At 44.8% G+C, this 20467-nt stretch overlaps 1 protein-coding gene across 1 annotated transcript in view; it reads left to right on the top strand.

The window, feature by feature from the left end:
* PIGL (phosphatidylinositol glycan anchor biosynthesis class L) overlaps positions 1–20467 on the top strand; it is a 60460-nt gene that overhangs the window by 973 nt on the left and 39020 nt on the right. Inside the window, exon 2 of the mRNA XM_066635391.1 lies at positions 2340–2439. Coding sequence (XP_066491488.1) covers positions 2340–2439 — 100 coding nt within the window. The remainder of the gene's footprint in view (positions 1–2339; positions 2440–20467) is intronic.

The raw sequence follows: 20467 nt of genomic DNA, 5'->3' as shown, positions 1-20467 counted from the left end.
GGCTCTGCCTCACCTGCCTCCCCACCCACTGCACATCCCTGGTTCGCAAGCAGTTTACACTAATAAAATTTATAAACAGATTATATTGCTATAAGTACTAAGAGAGAGAGAGATCATAGAGAGCTGTAAACATCACAAAAGCAACATTAACAGGAAAGAATAGCGCCAACCATGTCACTTCCGTGCCTCGCATGGCAGTGGCACTTCTTGAAGGATTGCAGTGGGGAGGCTCTGCCTTACCTACCACCACTCAATGCACATCTCTGTTATCTACCATGGTGTCTGTATGGTCCCCTGAGTGCTCTCTACAAAGGCTTACCTAAATATAGTTTCCTGAAACAAATAAAACCATTCTCATCTAAACCTTCCTCTGCTGCCTAGAAACCACATGAGATACACTGATGCAGATTCCAGGTCTCTATTTTCCTCCATTTCCACCACCCTTGCTACTCAATTCAGTGGATACCCCTTTCTACATTGCAGCATCTCTAGCCTGAAGGATTTAACATGCTGCGCTTAGGGACTAATGACATGAACACCGTTACTCCTCCATTTGAGAGGTTCCCTTAAGGCTGTGGGAATCCTAGTTCTTTAACCATCCCTAGGCCTATTTCCAACAAACCCTCAGAACAGCAAAGTAGAAATGTTTTAGAGCCCAATCCCATGCATGTCTACTCAGAAGTAAGTCACATTATAGTCAATGGAACTTACTCCCAGGAAAGTGTAGATAGGATTGTAGCCATAGGGAACAACCAAAATCTTGTACTAAGTGGAACTCTGAATCAGAGGTACTGCAGTTGATCCCCTTGTTGTATACCTTTGGGTGGTAGCTGAAGATGTACTTTATTTTCAGATGCTTTTGCTTGCTACAACTGATTTGTTCTTATTGTAGATATTAATATCTATTCTATTCTGTGTTTATATCTTAGGGGCTTCCCTTTTATATTTTATTTCCTGGTTTAACTATCTACTCTGATTTGAAAAATGTATGAGCTGGAACTGCAACTTATAAAGATAAGTAAATGAATAGGAAATTGGCTCTATTTGAGAGGTAGATTTATGTAGACCAGGGGTGTCCAAAGTTTTTGGCAGGAGGGCCACACTATCTCTCTGACACTGTGGGGGGCCCGCGGGGGACGACGACTAATTTACATTTATAATTTGAATAAATTTACATAAGTTTACATAATTGAATATATTAAAGATGGAACTTATATGAATGAATGAAGGTCTTGAATTGCTCAAGGCCTATAAAAGGCCTTGCACAAAGCAAGGCTGGCTTTTCCTTTGCTGCTGCTACTGCATCACAGAGGTGAAATAACAAGCAGTGAAGGGAGGCCTCATCCACACCTCGCGCGTCAAATATCAAACAGTTTGAGACATCAAACAGTTGCCCTCACGCTGAGAGCAGTTGTGTCGGGCCAGTGTGGGCTCCCACAAAACTCCAGTGGGTCATTGGAGACTCCCGCAAGTGGCCCCAGGGCCAGGGTTTGGGCACCCCTGATGTAGACTTACAATTGCCATTAACATGTACTTTTATTAAGTATTGTCTAGGTTTTATTAGTACCTCAGAGGACATGCTGACTGAGGGCCCTGTCTTATCCAATTGTCCAATACCAATGCAGCTGGGCAGATAGGGTGTGCATAGCATCCTGCAATGAGGCAGGATGTTTGTTTGTACCTTGGAACTACACTGTGGCTGCATCAGCACTGGAAAGTTGGATAGGATTGGACCATAAGGCTGCAATCATGTACATGCTTACCTGAGTAAGCCCCACTGAATTTTCAGAATATTTACTAAAGCAGGGGTGGCCAACCTTTCAACTTTAGGGATCCTGGACCCTGGCTCCTGTACTTTTAACAATTGTGTAGAGCAGGGAATTTCATGACAAGCTGCACCTGCTGAAATTCCCTCCTCCACACAATTGTTAAAAGTACAGGTGCCCTACAGTTGAAAGGTTGGCCACCCCTGCACTTAAAAATTAACCTGCCTTATTGTTTCAGCCCAGAAGCTTTGTTCATCTCTAAAGCTTAGGAATTTTTTTTATTTTGTTTTTATTCTTCAGCAGCAGTGTGACCTTCCCAGCTTGGCAACATCTCTTAAAACTTAGTAGTATCTCTTAAAATTATCTTCTTGGTTTCATTCTTCTAATGTAATCTACTGAAAGGCTGATATTATTTATCTTGATAAATGTTCTGTTCTAAGTGAAAAGCCCAAGTTTATGTGTGTTTACTCAGAAGTAAGCCCCATTATAGTCAGTGGGGCTTACTTTCAAGTAAGTGTGGATAGGATTGTGTTCTCAGGCAGTGTACGTTACTAGTTACTTTGTCATTGGCAGGAAATTACTACAATCAAGGAGACATACGTAAGAATGAACTTCTGCAGAGCTGTGAGGTTTTGGGGATTCCTCCTTGCAATGTGACTGTCATAGACCACAGGTAACCTTATATACTTTGTGTTGCCTGTTAGATGTATTATGGACTTCTGTGGCTCTGTGTGTGACCATTCTTAAATTGCTACTTCCCAGATGAAATTGTTTATCTGAGCATTTAAAACAGATTGTTTTGGCATCTTTGCAGTATGACTGGCTAAAAAGGGATTGGAGAAATTCATAGAAGATAGGTCTATCAATTACTGCTCACTGTGATAGCAAGGGACTTGGTTTGTGCATGTCACTAGATTAATTTAATACTCCACCTTTTTGCCTAGCAGCTGACGCTGAGACCAATACACTTCGTAAAGTAACAGATAAAAAGGTTCAAGAGAGGCACTAGTGGAAAGTGTCCTCAGATGTTCTGTTTATTTGCTATATTTCAGCCTTGAGGACCATAGCTCAGTGCTAGTTCAGTCATTTGGTATGCAGAATTTCAATCTATGTCTTCTCCAATTAAGAAGATTTGGGGTAGCAGGACATCTATCCCAGGTCTTGGAGAGCTGCCACAAGTGAGAATAAAGCATATTGGACTAGAGGGGCCACTGACTTTTTAAAAAAGCAGTTTCATATACAGATCATATATTCTGTATGCTTAATGTCCAGCAGTCCTCCTGTGTAAACTGACTACATTTGAAAAGAATTGTTTGAAGTAAAATGAACTTCCCACTTCTGAAGTTAGATCACATGTGCTAGTCATCATTGGACTGTGCAGTAGTCAAGTAATGAACATGCATGCATGAAGCGACTCAAGAAATGGAATGTTAAATCTTCCTCTCTATGATGGGGACAAATAGCAAGTTGTGTCCTCCTACATAGCTAGGCTCGGGGGTTGTGCAAATAAAATGAGAAGTCCATTTTTTAAAAAGCACTTTTCTTACCACGTCCAATGCACTGTGCAACTGGCTGAATGTGACCAGTATATTCCTAGTCACACTCTTAGTTCAGATGTATTAACAATACGAACCATTAGACCTTGCCAGCACAGTGCAAGAATTGTTTGCAAATGTTGTCCTTTATGTCATACTGCCAATATGCAAAGCTCTTGACAAAGTATAGTAGGTCACCCCTGCCCGCTTATGGTCCCATCAAATCAAACAGCCTTAATTCTATTGAGTCATGATCTGCCCCTCTATTGCTACCCTGTGTAGCTTCTAATTCTTGGGTATCTGGCATAGTTCCAAATTGACAGAACCTGGTTTCTTTCTTTGCAGTGTTTGTGCTCATCAGATAACACCTGGTGCGTTACTCCCCTTTGATTCCCAAAAGTAGTAACTCCCCCTTTATCAGCTTTAGGCAGTTCTGACTTCTCCATTTACTTCAAGTAATTTCACACTTCCCTCCAGTCTGACTCTTACAGGAAGGACACTTCAGTACAACCTTTATTTTGCAGAAAGGGCATCTCACTTCAAATTACAACATCCCCAGCATTCTTATTTCCACATTTTCCCATTCACTCCTCTGATGTCAGGTAGTGGGGACTTTGCAATGGTGGGATATTGAGACTAGGGTCCTGTAATGGAATGGGATTTGTAAAGGAAAATATGTTGGAATTTAGAATTCAGTAGGGTTAGAAGTAGGGCAAACACGGGCCCTGTGATGGTGCCTCTCAGTGATCTGGAACCAGCCACAGGTGGGTGGAAATACAACATATCATAAAACTCTAGCCAGAGCTGAAGGGTGCCAATCAATTTTTTGGGTGCTAAGATGCCTAAATGCCAATGTGCACTGTGGCATGCAACCTATGGAATATTCCAGTTTCCTTATTAGGAGGAGAAAGGGGATATAAAAAGAGGAGGCACAAGCCTGTGTTTACTGGGGATGCAGAGGAAGCCCATTTGGATCCAACCTTAGAAGCTAAATATGAGGTAGATTAGAGAAGGCAGATCATTCTTATGTTAAATTGATGTATCTTATTCCTTGTAATCCAATGTTTCCAGTGTAGATGGGCTTTACTCTCTTTGTTTGTTATGTTGCTTTTAATAAACATTCTTTATGTACCTGATGCTATTTCCTGACTGAAGTACATCCTTAAGGCTACATCTAAGTGTCTTGGCAAATTAGCCAATATTTGCAAAACAATAGAGGAGCAGATTAGCCACTCAGTATTTGCAGGGGCTGGGCTCTTTAGAGTGTTAATCAAGGTGGCAGTAAACCTTTTGCATAGGAAAGCCACTGTGGAACAGGGAGAAAGTGTATCTGGGAAAATAAGAGTTGAGCAGAGCCATGTAAGGCTAGAAGCACAGGAAAAGATTTTTACAGGCATATTTTGCCAGCCAGCTCCTAAACTGTGTTTATTAAAAAGGAATGCCTCTGGTAAATGGAGGCTATAGAACTAAATCCCCAATCCTATGCTGGGGCAGCACTGATGGCTGAAATGCTGCCTCGATTGCAAAAGTACATAAGACACTCCTGTGCTGGTGAAGAGGACATGGAGCCTTTGCTGGGACTTGGCACCAGAAAGACAACCTTATGGAGTGGCTAGCAGTAAGTACTGCTGCCAGCCAGCGGAGAGGCTTTTCGGGGTGTGGGGAGGGCAACTGGAGGGCAGGGGGGAGAGGGTGGGCGGAGGGAAGGCAGGCTGGAGGATCGGACGCAGGAGGGGGGGCGGAGACTGGCAGAGGCTGACCCCATATCCTGTGCCCCCTTCTTAGTCACAGAGCCCTACATGGGCCTCTTTGGTTCTGTGCCAGCTGCAGAGCTGGTGAGCTCTGAGGAGACCCATTGGGGCTGCTGGAGTTCTACAGAGAGTAAGGGAACATCTGTTTCCTTACCTGAGGAAACTCTGGTGGCTGCCCCAGCCCCATAGGTTGCAGCAGTGGCCATTTCGGCTGGGGACCTGAGGATAAGAAGGAGGGACTTGCCTAAGACTACTTAGGACCAAATCTGTTGGAGTTGGTGCAACTCCGTCTGCTGTCCAGAGGGGGCAGGATGCTGTCCAGAAGGGGCAAGCTATGGCCCAGTGCATCTGACCTTACTACCTCTGTGATCCTTGTGGGGTGTGGCCCTAAACCTTTATCGTCCTCTGAGTACCTCCTCTTGTCCTCTGACCACCGACCTGTTAAGATGGCGCACACCAGGGCTCTGATACCCAGGCCATCTTGAGCACAAGGCATGCAGGGCGAGGCAGCTCCAGGGCCTTGCTTTCTCTAAGTAATAGCTGAACCTCTGATCCTAATCAGATACTGTAAATAAACACTCAATGGAGTAAGTAAATAACTTTTTTTGCAACTTTAACAAGCCATTACCTCTTTGTCTCCTTGTCTTTTTTTTATTGATTAGCAGTCAACCTGGTGAGGGAGGTTCCCTGGGGTGATACCCAAAAGGGGGGTCTGTTTCCCCCCCAAAGAGGAAACTATTTTTAATTTCCTCCAGCAAAATCCTATCCAACTTTCCAGCACTGATGTAGCTGTGCCACAAGAGTATGTGCTTCATCCTGTGGTGGAGTGACAGTCACAAAGGTCTCCTCAAAGTAAGGAAACCTCTGTTCCCTTACCTGCATTGTGGGCTGCATTGTGAATGCATCAGTGCTGGAAAGTTGGATAAGATAAGATTGAGCCCTTAGTGAGTAGTTCATGACAGAGATGAGTTTTGAATGGAGAAATCCTGATTGTCTCAGCCACTACGTTGCACGCTCACTAGGATGTCAGCAGCTAAGATCGTTCTTTCTACTTGGCTTCCTGAAAGTGTGGGGGCTTTTTTGCATACCAGGCTCCCTCTTTTTCCAAAATGAGTCCTGTGCTCAATATACTACAATGTAGTAGCTGTTGAATTTCTGCTTTAAACAGCTACACTCCTAGTATAACCACACACTATAGTGCAAGTGGTGTTTTGCGCACAAGACGCCAAGAGAGAACCCCTTAATGTGCCAGTCTTGCTTGCACCTCAGATGTTTCCTCTACAGCCAATTGGGGAAAATGAGAGGAAGTAGCACAGTTGCCTAGTGTGAAATCAGCAGAGGACCCAAACCTCAATGATCTTCTGACTTTGCCCCAAAGAAGGAAGGTCAGGGCCAGCATGACAAAGCTTGTGCAAAATTGCAGTTCCTCATACTTGGGCTTTGTTGTGGTTGCAAATGAAGTGTGTGTGTGTGTGTGTGTGTGTGTGTGTGTGTGTGTGTGTGTGTGTGTGTGGCAATGGCTTCACCTAAAAGAAAGGCTGTCCACAAGCTTGGTGTGGGGGCAAGCTAAATCCTCAGGCAACCCAATCCTAACTTGCACTGGAACAGGCAGGCTGAGTGGCCTGCACTGTATCCAGTGCAAGGTAGATGCTGGCTGGAGTGCAATTTGGAGTAAGGGGATATTTTCCCACTTACCCCATGTTGTGTCAGCCACTTCTGTGGGGTTACTTGGATCTGTGCCAGCAAATTTGTTTACAAATCCAAGTCACCCATGTAAGGCTGATCGGGCCAGGAGTAGGAGTTAGGACATGGCCCAAGGTGTCATTGCTGATCCCGCCCCCCCCAGGGCCCTATCTACCTTCCAGTTGGTCTGCCCCCACACCAAAACGTCCCTTTCCCCACCCCTGGAACACCCTCCTGCCACCCTCTCCAACCCTGTGCCAGCCTCCCTCAGCCGGTGCAAGCTTACCTTGTCCTTGTCAGCATCTGGAGCAGGGAGACCAATGCACATTCTCCCACCCACCTAGCCTGCTCACAAGGAGCCATACTTTATGGCATGTTTGCTGCAAGGGACTGTTAGTCTAAGGCCTCCTCAGGATTGTGCTGTAAGCAGAACAATTGTTTCTTATTTTACAAAATCTGTTCTGTGCTGTTTTGCATAATTTACAGTATAATCCTGTAGATGTTCACTTGGAAGTAAACCTAGCCCTGTTCAGTGGGGCTAGGTAAGTGTGCATAGAACTGCAGCCTTATTCTGCTTCTAGTCCTGGTAAGGAGCTATGGAGAACATTGAGGTCCTGTTTCTGATTAGGGGAATATTCCTCAGGCATTTCCCACACACTTTCAGGCCTACCATTGCAACCATATGGGGCTACAAATGTTCTTCTTTTAAAAAAAAAAAAAGCAATCTTAAATTCTTACACATTCTTCAGAATTCCTGTGGAATTATGATATATGTTCAGCACTGACTTTGGGGAGGGAGAGAAAGAAGAGTTTGTTATATATAATGCATTTATTTACATCTTGCCTTTCTTTCTGAATTGATTCAACACAGCTCATAAAATAAACACAATCATAAAAATATACATATATATGCCAAACAACAAACACACCAGACAGCCTAAAACAACAAAAGCCAACTACCAACTAAAGAAATCAGAAGAAGCCTGAATAAAGCCCAAAATATTCTGTAGAATACCCACAGGACCATAACCACAGGGTAAATCCTGCAGTGGCCTGGCTCCCCAATAGGAATATTCTAGACCCTTTCCCTGAAATGTTCATTTACAGCCTAGTCCTATCCAACTTTCCAGCCCTGATGCAGCCATGCCAACAAGGCGTGTGTTGCATCCTGCAGTGAGGGCATGGAGGCCTCCTCATGGTAAACATTTGTTCCCTTGCCTCAAGGCTGCATTGCAGCTGTATCAGCACGGAAAAGCTTGCTAGGATTGGGCCCATTAGAAAAAAATCAAGACATAACCAACAGTACGATCTTATGCATGCCTTCTCAGGAATAAGTCTCACTTAGCTCAGTGGGGCTTATTTTCAGGTAAGTGTGTATAGAATTGCAGCCTGGGCCCCTAGCCCTTTGCTCTATGGAGTACAGCATAAGGAGATGCATGCCAACAGGATTCTACCCAGTTGCTCATGAACAAGTAAATGTGTTCCCACCTTTCAGTGCTCTGGCCATTGTGTGCAAAAGAAGCCAGTAAAAAAGATATGATAATTGGCAAGTACTGAACACATTTTAGATCTGGAAAATCAAATCTTATTTTTAAAAAATGGGAGGGGAGAGCTGAAAGTGGTTAGCACTTGTACCCTAGGTCACAAAATTGTCTGGCACTAGCCCTGCCCTCACCACAAAATTTCTGTCTTTGCACTGGCCCAAGGGTTTCCAGTGCCTGAGATGGGGCACCAAATGCTGTCCCTTCTAAGCTGGTGGTTTAGCAGCTACCTCCTCCCTCTCTTCCCCTCCTTTTCTTGCTCCTTGGTTTCAAAAGCAAGCAGAAAACTGAGCAGAAGGGAAAGTATGGAAGAGAGGAGAATGTTGGGATAGAATGTTACTGGAGCATCACTCTCATTTCCCTTTTCCTTATCCAAACAGCAGAGCAGGAGAATGAGGAGTGGCCATGATGCAATCACCTCAGTTGACCTCATGGATGGGGCTAGTCATGCCTGTGTATACCAAATACTGTATATACGCCAGACATTTCCTGTTCAAGTCCAGAGATCAGTCACCACTTTTCAGTTTTTTTCCTTTGTTTGAGATGTTCTTTTGAGATGTTTCAAGAGCCCCTTGTGCCAGTGAAAGGTCATTTTTCTGGGTGTTTGGCAATCAAAGTGACTTGGGGAATTCCCCCCCACCCACCTTCCCCTCCTTTGTAGTATTGAGGGAAATGGTGAAACTGCAAAAGAGTTTCCCAAGAGAAAGTGAGGGGGATGGTACACTTTGTAGGGAAGAAACTTTCAAAAGAGGAAGGCCTTGATGAATGTTTGTCATAGCTGACCCACAACAAAACCAAACCACCAGGGCTGATAGAACAAAGTATAGAATTTATGGTGACGAAGTTGGAGCAAAAACAGAGGAAGTGTGTCATGGTGGGCCTTCTGTGTGAAAGGAAGGTGGTTTAAGCCATTACAAGTTCAGTTAAAGTCGGTGGAAATATTTGGTCATAGCACAGGCTTATAATCTGCTCAGCAGTAAAGCATCTATGGAAGTTCTTGGGTTCTGTCCCTGGCGTCTCCAGTTAAAAAGGACTTTGCATTGGGGGACCAGATCCCTCTCCATCTAAGACCTTGGAGAACTGCTGTCAGTTGAAGTAGATGGGACAGGACTAGATGGGCCACTGAATCTATGTAGGGAAGCTCTAGATATCCAATTATATTCATCCAGTTGGTCATCAGTGATGAGTAGGAATTCCTTCCAACCAACTAGCAGTCCAATCCTAACTAAACCCCCCCCCCACCAATACATCACACCAACAGAACGTATGCTGATCATGCAGAAGGGGGGGCAGTCCCAGAGGCCTCCCTAAGGTAAAGGAACCTTTGTTCTTCAACCCTGGACAAGCCTCCGCTGCCCCAGTGAGCCTGTTTGGTTCTGCCATGTTGCTGGTGCAGAACAAGCAGAATTAGGAAAAGGAGAGATGAATGAGGATAAGATCCTGGTATACTCTGGTGCCACTGAGATCCACCCCTTCCCTTGCCTGATCTGCCTCCTGCTCCCCTCCTTACCACCCAGACACTCGACCATTCCTCCCCCTCCCCATCCCATTCCTCTCACCACCCTCCCCACAACCTGGTTTACCTGCATTCCCATGGATACCTGGCTGTGACAACAGGCCTCCACCACCACCACTTGCAGCTGTGGTTCCGGAGCACACTGCCATTTAACCATTTATGACAGTAGAACTGTCATATCTTTAAAATGATCCCCTTTCTTTCAAATTGTCAGTATGCCACAAATGATAAAAATAGCTTTATGCAGGTACATAGGCAGGCTAGTTGAAGCAAAAGCTCATTGAGTATACTTTTGCACATATAGGTGGATTTTATATTCACGGATCTCGCTGAACACGGGTCCCCCAGACCTGCACTGAACCAAACTTGGCTCCACCTGAAGGCTTTCTGGAGCCCGCTGAGGTCGTGCATGTCTACCCACTGCCTCTGTGAGATTCAGAATGCCTCATAGAGGCAAAAAACATGACTTGCGGTTTCCTGATTTTTTAATGCCTTATAAGGCCAGGGGTAGCCCTCGGTCATGCCTGGCCTCTGCTGACTTCAGAAAGCCCTCCAGAGGCAACCAGAACACAGCTCTGGTCACCTTTGGAGGCTTTAAAGGGGCCAAAACCACAGAATTCAGTATCCATGGTTTTGAGTATCTGCGGGGGGGGGGGGGGGTCGGTCAGAGAACTGATTCCTTGCAGATACTGAGACCCCACTTGTTTACATCTATAACTTGTCTCTGTGAACAGGCCTTTGCAAATACTGTATAGCTTCCATTTTCTCTCCCATCACCTTAAATGCAGCACCTTTCACTGAGATCACTTCACACATACACTTGCCAGTTGTTAGGTGTAGAGAAATGTGTGAATCAGACTTTGTTGTGGAACTTGACCAATCATTCCGTTGTTTGGAGGCAAGTATATACTATTTTTTTAACCATGCACAATATTGGTAGCAAAGCAAACAGAGAAGCCATTTACAGAAGGTGCAGTGTCCATCCGCAGCAACTGTGCTGCATACTTCATGCTGTCTTGAGAATGTATCACCTCTTCTAGCAAAATATTCCCATCTCCTGATCCTGAGCAATTGGGATATGTCTCATTGTTTCAGAAGTGGGAATCTAGTGGATAAAGAAATTACTGGTAGCCCAAAAGGAAGAGGAAACTAGAAAACATCCCTAACTGACAATCCAGCTCAACTCTGTTGCATTTAAGGAAGGGTTGGTGTTTCAAGCAGGTGGATATTATTTAGCTTCCTTGAAATCTTTAATTGTGCTGGAGAAAGGGAGACTCTTTTTTCTGGCAGTTTTGATCTCTTTTTCTTCTTATTACAGTGTTAATATGGTGCAATCATTGTGCATGGTGATTTTCAACTAAAGAGGAGACAGGCCTCCGCCCCAAGGGGTTCGCAATCTAGAAAGAGATGCAAGATTGATGAAAGCGTAGGGAATGGTAACAGGGTAAATGGGAAAAGAACATGCAGTTATTTAATGTACAGTACATGTACTTAGAGCAGTGTTTCCCAAACGTTTTTGACCTTGACCCTAAATATAGTTTTTCTGTAAGTCTGGCAACCCATGGAGTTGGTACACATTGATAATAGGGAACACTACCTCCCCACAACCCACAGGAACATCCATGTGACCCTCATTTTGGTTGTGACTCCTGGTTTGGGAACTATTCTTAAGAGAATTGCCTAAAGGGTCAATTTAGTAGGGGATAGTGCCAAAGTCATCACAGACAAGGTGGGCTTTGAGGATAGTTGAATGATGTACCTCAAAATCAGATGTCTGTGCAGCAAAAAGTTGTTTAAAGGTTCTAAGGCGGTGGACTACCCATGGGTTATTCAGAGTTGAGTCTCCCATGTATTCCATTGGAATAAACTCCAGATTAGTACTGCGATCCAATTTGTCTGGGACAAAGTTCACCTGAGCTTCTGTGTCACTGGCTCAGAGTTGTCTTTTTCTGGTGATTCAGCAAGAAACAGAGTTCATACAAAAGTGTTAGGCATTGCCTATAGAATTGCCACTCTTCGTTCATTCAGTTTTAATTCTGTTTTGATGGGCACCGTCTTCATCAAACAGTTTAGTGTTTGCCTTGATCTGCTTACATTTCTTTTGGGAGCTCAGACTCTTAACAGAATCAATAGAACTGAAGTGCTGTTCTGTCCAGTATTGACAGACAATGTGCTGTTAAGGCCTTTCAGGGCTCTTGTGTTTTTAAAATGGAATCCTTCCTCTTTGCAGGTTTATCCACTTCCCTGTGGAACACAGGTGGGGGATTTGTGCTAAGTAGCCTCTGATTTGCTATTGGTGCAAATTTCCAGTTTGAACTGTTCTGATGCCTCATTTCCATGGTGATAGTGGGGGAGGCTTTGATTACTTGTTTCCTTTCATTATTTTTTTTTTCTTTTTAAGCCATTTCTTCCCAACAGTGCAACAGGGACCAAATGTGCACAGTTGTGGGCTGGGCAGAAATGGGTTAATGGCAGAATTTTGCACTTAGGAAAAAAGGAGTGGATAAAAGTAATTAAAGGTTCTTCACTGCATGGAAAAATTGGACAGTAGGGCAATTTGGAGAGGTTATTCAAGGGGCAAAGTAGAGGTTCTTTAACCCTAAACTCCCCCACATGTTCAATAGCAAAGCAATAAAACCAGCTGAACCTGAAAGAGGAGGCTTTCAATTTGCATTTGAAAAGACCTTTGCCACTTGGAACTTACCTCTAAGTAAACATTATAGAAGGTTCTTGGCCATGGGAAAGGCATTGCTGCATAATATGGCACTCTGTTAAGTGCCTTCTGGAGTCACTAATTGCAGTAACACAATGGTTCTGCAGCACTGCAAGGCTCCAGTGTGGAAGTTAAATCCTTAATCTAGCAGTAAGCATCCATAAATATTCCTTCCTAGGGATTGTCTGGATACTGCTACAGGTGTGACATTATCTGTTTGAGTCATAATGGTTTTCTGATAATCTTATCTGTATTTAGTCTGAGCAGGAGAAGATCTTGGGCTCAGACTAGCTCGGAATGAAAGATTGGCTTGCTCATGTCAGATTTTAGAGACTGGTTTGCTTACTTAGTTAAAGACTTGGGTGCTTCTTGACACAAAATCAGTCCTGGGATTCCTCTCCCAAGAAGGAGATTCCACATCCTTTGACCCATGAGAGACAGGATAGCCAGAGGAAACATCTTTAAAATGTCAGAAGCTTACAGCAAAGATTTGGGTATTTCCTAGAGCAGTAGTTCTCAAACTGGTGGGTTGCAACCCATCAGTTCGTGTAAAGGGGGCAGGGGAAGGAGAGAGGCAGGGAAGCGATCCCCAGGATCGCGCCCATATGGGGGGGCGAGGGAGGGTGCTTGTGACTTACTTTATGAAGACAGGGCTGCAGCAGGTGCGGGGAGCCCTGCGCAGCCCTCTGCAACGCTCCCTTAGGCTTGGAGCGTTTGGAGAAAATGGGCGCAAAGCACTTCCATTTTGCTGGAAGTTCCTGCAACGTTCAGAGTCTCCAAATGTTCCAATCCTCATAGAGGGCTGCGCAGGGCTCCCTGGACCTCCTGCAACCCTGTCTTCATAAAGTAAGTCACAAGCAACCCCCCCTTAGCGGCACAATCCTGGGGATCACGTTGCTGCCCTAGCCCCTCTCCCGCAAGAACTTACTGAGGGAGTAAAGCTCCCTCAAAGATTGAGAACCACTGTCCTAGAGATATGAGCTCAGTCTTCTTCATCTTCATCTCAACATTTCCAGGCTGTGGTACTTCTCCTCTGGATAATCCGTCTCCCAGTTTTCTTTCCCGTCTTCAGACTCTTCTTCATGGCTTCCCTCTTTCTTCACTTATTCCTCACCACCACAAGATGCTGTGATGATCCCAGGTTTAGATAGCTTTAAAAGGAATTAGAGAATGGGTATAGGAGAATGGGTCTTTTGGTGGATGTTAGCTGAAACCTTCATGCTCAGAGGCAGTATACCTCTGATTAGCAAGTGCTGTATGGCACACAGGGAAAGACTGTTGCCTTCATGCTTGCTGGTGGGTTTCTTAAAAGCATCAAGTACAGTAAACCATTGGCCTTATCCAGCAGCTCCCTTGCATTTTTACAAGTGTCTTCTTGCATTGCAGGGAAGTGGTTTGCATAGTCAGCTGCTCCCAAAAAGTTGATCAGGTTCATTAGGGCTCTGGCCAACAGGGTGGTGTGCCTTGTCAGATGTAAGTAGGAGACACTTTCAAGACATCTTCCTCTCCTCCCCCGTCCCCAAAGAGGATTATTAACTTGAGGGGGAGACGCCCAAGTCCTTCCTTCTTTGTCCCCACAAGGTCAGTTATCTTAACTCCTAGCAACAGGCCCAGCAGGCCATCCTCTGCAGCAACATCTGCAGTTTTGCAGTGACTGAGATAAATATCAACATTGCAGCTTCCGTCCGATGGCACCTGCCTCAATCCCAGCCAGGCAAAATAATAGGGAGGCTCTGTGTGAAAGAGCAAGCTTTCCACTCTGAGCGCAACAGCTCAGGCTGTAAATCACATCCCAGCTGCTTCGAAGTTCTGATGACTTGTTTTTTAATTTCTCACTATCCCAAAAAGGAGTCTCAAGAGATGTGAACAGAGATGTGAACAGTTGCTGCGGCATAACTAGCCTCCAGCGTGGCTTTATAGTTCCCATTGAGGGTCTCCCTGTGTGACTGGTTTGGCTTGGCATAGTCACGGGGAAACTGTGTTGAGTGTTTTGCAATGGCAACCCAAGAGCCAAAGCACACAGTATTCTTCCCCTTCACTGATTCCCACTACTCCCTGCTATACACTTGTGTAAGCAACCCTAACATGCAGCCTTGTAAACAGCCACTCACCTGGCTGTTGAATAAGAATCTCTTCCAGGTGACTGAAGGGAAAACATTTGTTAAATGGCGAAGAATTGAATGAAAACTCATTGTTGTTCTTTCAGTCTGCCCTTGTTTCACAGTCAGTGCTAGATTTAGGCATAAGCTAAACAAGCTACAGCTTAGGACTTCACAATCCATAGGGGCCTCAAACAAATTTCGAGGGAGTGGATGCTTTTACAGTCACACACATGCAAACTATTTTAGTGTAATTTTTAAAAGAAGGGGCCTCTAAGCTTTTTATAGTTTAGCACCTGGCCAAGTCTAAACCTGTCACTGGGCACAGTGGATTAAAAGAAGTGTGTTGGGGTGAGTGGTCTGGTACTTTAAAAAAAAAAGGATGCTTTTTGAACAAAGTTTGAGATGATATGTGAACCAGACAATCTGGTGGCAATTCCCATAGTCGCAGTTGCACACTGCCAGCAGTCAAGGCCATCCAGTAGACAGCTTGCTCTCTGCCCACCCCATGCTAGCCTCATTAGAACCCTGCAAGGTAGGTTAGGCAAGGTTAGAGATTGTGAGAAGCAGAAACCCCACCTGCCCTGTGAGGAGAAGGAAAGATAAAGCTAGCAAGGTGAAGGAGCCCCCATTGTCCCTTCTACCTGTTAATGCTTCTTTAAGCTTGCTGTCCTGCCACTTCACACAGGCCACAGAAAGGAGGAGGAGGAGAGGAAGGTTTTATGATTTTATCCTTGTATTGTTCAGATGGTGTAAAGCCACTGTGGGGGACCAGAGATTGGAAGGCAGGATAAACATTTCCTAAATAAATAAATAAGCCCATAGAGGAATGTTCTGGTGGCATAGGTGTTTCCGCCTGGTAGTTCTCCTCTGCCAGTTTGATCCTCTAGTGTTTCTCAACCAGAGGTATGGGTACCACCAGTGGTACTTGAGATGGTGCCTGGTGGTACTTGCAGGACCCCTGGACACCCGGCGCCTGGCAGTGAGATCAGGAACTCAACGCAACAAACAGTGGTGGTTGGAGGTTGAGTTCGGTGGGCAGAACTCCAAAGAATGCTTTTCCACACTTGAAAAAGCCCTTTAAACCTCTTACTGGTGTTTGTTATGTTGCATCTGGCCTCCCAGCCCAGAAGTAACTGACAATGTCATCACCAGTTACTTCCAGTGGTACTTTGAATAGGTGGACCTCGTGAAGTGGTATGACAGAGGGAAAATGTTGAGAAGCACTTCTCTGACCTCATGGGTCAATTTCTAGTGACAAAGGCATCCATGTTCTTTCTCCACCTATGATGGCAAAACCATAATAAATTATGCAAAATAAGATAAATCATGCACACCTGTGCAATTTGCATACTTTCATAATTTGACTCTTCTTGTGCAGAATGTCTCCTTTTTTTTAGCCTGGAGAACACATAGCTATTCCCTCAGATGATGCTTAAATGCACATATTATAGGTTATACTTGATACTACTTGGTAATACTGTTAATAATAATAATAATAATATAATATCAATACTGTTTATTTCCATAAGTGAACATGACCAGTCAAAAAACTGTAAAGGAAGATGGTGATTAGCTTTGCATTCTCTCTCTGCTCCGTCAGGTACTAGGATAGCATCACAAAATCCTGCATGGACTGTGAGCTGTTCGCAAATTTGTACCATGCCCCCTTTTTTAGAACAGGCTTGTCCCAGCAATAATTTTCTTCTATCTGTCATATAAAATAACTTTCCAGGGTGAATAGTAATCAGTCCAAATAAATTGCAGCCAACTGTTTTGTCTTCAGCATTTGATGTCCTGGTGTGCCAGATCTGGTAAACATGGCCATTGCGACTGTAGCCCTGGCCCCTTGAAAGGGCTCTTTCTTTTCTCTGCATCCTCCCATCATTAATTTCCTTGAAGGGTTACTTTTTGCAAAAGAAAGGAAGGGGATAGCCACCTTCCAGTGTGTAAAAGATACACACACCCCTTCCCTCCAAGCCCTTGTGAAAGAGAAGTTTCCAGTTCATCAGGAGGGGGAGGCGTTCAGAGGAGGGGGAGGCTAATTTCAAATGGAATGACAGCTCTTGTGTCAAGAATCAAAGCAGGATACAACATAGGGGGCTGGGTGGGGTGTGGGGCAAGGGAACTTGGGGAAGAGCTGACAATAGGTGCTTGTGGAATTGTCAGCAGGACTGATGCAAAGGCTCTTCCACCTCCTTTCTCACCACTTTTTACTACTGTTTCTAGGAGATAGCTTAATCTGAACAAGTAGCCTCAACTACTGGAACCTGGCAGCTAACAGACTGTGAGCCAGGAAGTTCCTGGTTCAAATCTCTCTTCTGCCATGAACTCAGTGCTAACTAAATCCACCTCCACCACTGCAGCCATGCCACCGGAGCACATACTGCATCTTGTGGGGGTGAGTGGCAGTCACAGAGGTCTCCTCTAGGTTAGGAAACATAGGGAGCATTCAGAAACATGTGTCCCTGCCTACAGTTTTAAGTGGTATAGTTCACTCTCCCTCCCCATTCTGCTGCAATTGTAAAAAGTACGAGGAGAAGGGCATATGACGCGTTGGGTAGAAGGCTCCAGGCTCACTCATTGCTCTGTTGATGGAATAGGCGCTGCATGCTGTAGTAGAGAGGCAACCAGACTGCCCATGAGAGAAAAGTAAAAATACTTTTTAGTTGCCTCCCAGTAGGCTCTGGTTGCCAGACGGAAGAAGCCACCCCCTCCCCTGATGGAGCATTTGTGGGTTTCTGATGCATGCATGGAGCTTTTTCTACCAGTGGCTCCATAGCATGCAATGGCCATCTGATGTGCCAGGTAACTTGCAGCAGCAGATCACTAGATCCACAGCCATAAGTCCTCCATTGGATTGGGGCATCAGTCAGTCTCTGGGAGCATCTCTAGGTATTGCTGAGAAAAATCCTGTGTGAAACCCTTGGAGAACTACTGTATTGTACTGCCAAAGTTATGCACTGCTAAACTAGATGTCTCAAAGATCTGACTAGGTTTAAGGTGGCTTCCTTATGTCCCTAACAGGCTATTTCAAATCTGTTTTAATTCATGGAGCAGCTAGGGGAAAAATATAACTAAGGTTTTGCTTGTTCTGTTCCTTTTGACTGGGTAACTTTAGCTATACAGTACATTTGTTGGGTTTGTCCAACCGCTTTTCTGCTGGGTGTGTCAAGGTTTCCTTCCCCCCCCCCTTTAAAATAACAAAACCCAATTTGCATTTGAAACAGGAGCAGGGCAGATGAGAGATCTGATTCTGTAGGAAAGTAGGTCAGCGGGTTTTCATTATCATGCTCAGCAGACCAATGTGGTTTTCATTTAGGAGTGAACTCAGCTGACACTGCAGATGGTCAATTTCCTCTTCCCAGAAGCCAGACCTAGCCTTGGACATGCTGTTACTTCCCTGTGAATTGAAGGTGGGCAAATAATTAACCAAAAGGAGTCCAGGTGGTGGGCAAAGCTGGCTTTGGTTCCAGCCTGGGTCATGTCAACAAACAGTGTTCTAACCCAGATCTAAGGGTGTAGAAAGTAGCAGATGTTTTGACAGTGCTGTGGTCACTTTTACATCTCCTGGGAATCAGCAGGGGAGAGTTAAAAATGGTTGTTGTCTCTTTAAGGGCACTGCTGCTGACATTCAGAATTACCACGACTCACACAGATTGTTTCTGCTTAGAAGCTGCTGTGCCCCAAACCTGGCTGCTTTCATTCAGCATCTTGGATCTCCACATCTTCCACACCAGCTGTATTCAAGGAGGAGCAGCCCGATCAAAACTAAATTCCTGTACTGCAATGCAGTAGAACCACTGTATCTAGCGCGTAAATTGCAGCTGCTGGAGGTGTCCTCAGGGTAAGAGAATGTTTGTCTCCTAGCCCTGGGGTAAGCCCCAGCCGCCACTATGGGGCTACTTGGGCTTGCACCAATAAAATTGTTGATGCAAGTCCGAGCAACTTCATGTCAAGAAATCAGGCCTAGGAAGAAGGATAGGATATGGTGGAGTCTTCTGCTGCCGTTCCTGCCCCCCTTACTGGGACTAATCTACCTCCTTCCCCACCCCGTTACACTCCCTCCCTGTCCCGCACTGGCTCACACAGGTGGGATGCAGACCAGACACATGCTGGGCATCAAACTATACTTCGGCAACAAACCTCATGTTGTATATGCTAAGCCTCTTAACCCTAACTCTACCTTTGTGTTTTAAAAAGTACATCTATAAATTTTCATATATTGGGACACAAATGTCCAGGATGCAAAAAAGAATGGATGCAAACGTCCAACACCGGAATGCATTTGACCGGGACATAGTTGTCCAAGATGCAATGTTCCAGTCACTGATTCTTACCACAACTGATATTTAGTTTTACATCTACATCTTGAAAATAGGCTTGCTTTGTTGGGGAGGGATCACAGCTCAGTGACAGAATACATGGGTTGCATGCAAAAGGTCACAGGTTCAGTCCCAAGCATGACTGGGAAATACTCTTCTGCCTGAAAGCCTAGAAAACAGCTGCTGATCAGACTATACTGAGCTAGATTGACCAATCATCTGATTTGTTACAAAGCAGTTTCCTGTATTGTCCTTACTGTATATGCATATGTCTTTTCAGTATGAAATAAATTGTTGTGTGCTTTGTTATTTTAAAAACTGGCCATTATGCACCTCTGCCCAGGTTGCGCTTACTGTACTACAGCTTGAGGAGCGAACTAGTAATATTTTAGTACCTTTACTGCACTTGTTTAACAAGTTTCAAAGTGACTTGGGGCACAATCTTCTCCAACTTTCCAGTGTTGATACAGCTGCAGTGCATCCTCCAGGTAAGGGAACAGCACATGCCCCATTGGCACGGCTGCATCAGTGCTGGAAAATTGGATAGGACTGGGCCCTTAGCAATCTTGACAACAACTCAGAAAGGTAGGTCAGTCCTCAAATGACAGATTGGGTGGACTGAGGCTGAGAGAAGTTTACTTAAGGCCAATCCTGTGTAAATGCCTCTTAAAGGAATTCAAAGTGCACTTTCCTTGACATTTCCAAGGACTCTAAAATTGACCTTTTAAAATAAACCAAAAGAACCAGTTCTTCAGCCCTTGACCAAACTGTAGCAGAAACCATGGACTTGTGCTTTCCAGGTTTCTTTCAGCTCCCTCAGTTGAGAATTCCAGGATAATACGAGCCACCACATTGGTGACTTGAAAAGATCCTTTTCAGTCTGAAACAGGGGTGTCGAAACTTTTTGGCAGGAGGGCCACATCATCTCTCTGACACTGTGGGCCGGAAAAAAAGAATTAATTTACATTTCAAATTTGAATAAATTTACATAAATGAATATATTAGAGATGGTACTTATATGAATGAAAGAAGGTCTTGCAATAGCACATGGCCTATAAAAGACCTTGCACAAAGCAAGGCCAGTCTTTCCTTGGCTGCCGCTGCTGCATCACAGACATGAAACAGCAAGCAGTGGAGGCAGACCTTGTCCCACAGCTCACACGAGAGATCAAACAGTTGTCCTCATGCTAAGAGCAGTTGCGTCGGGCCAGCACAGGCTCCAGCAAGTCTCCTGAGGGCCAGAGGCTCATTGGAGACTGGGGCTCACTGTGGGCCAGATTGGGAGTCCCCGAGGGCCACAAGTGTCCCCCGGGCCGGGGTTTGGGCACCCCTGATCTGAAATATAGCCACCTGCTAACAATATTGGCAAATCGGTTCAGGCATTCCAGCTGTCCCTATTTACTGTTTCACTTTTTTGGTATTTGTCCAGTAAATCTCCATTTTGTTTTTTTTAATACTTTGGAGACATAACTTTAAAACAAACAAACATTGTACAGGTGCACCGGAGGTATCACTCTTGGGGTTACAGTGCATTTCTC

The sequence above is a fragment of the Tiliqua scincoides genome, chromosome 8 (genome assembly GCF_035046505.1).
Source record: "Tiliqua scincoides isolate rTilSci1 chromosome 8, rTilSci1.hap2, whole genome shotgun sequence".
Taxonomy (NCBI): domain Eukaryota; kingdom Metazoa; phylum Chordata; class Lepidosauria; order Squamata; family Scincidae; genus Tiliqua; species Tiliqua scincoides.
This window is presented reverse-complemented; position numbering and strand designations above follow the sequence as displayed.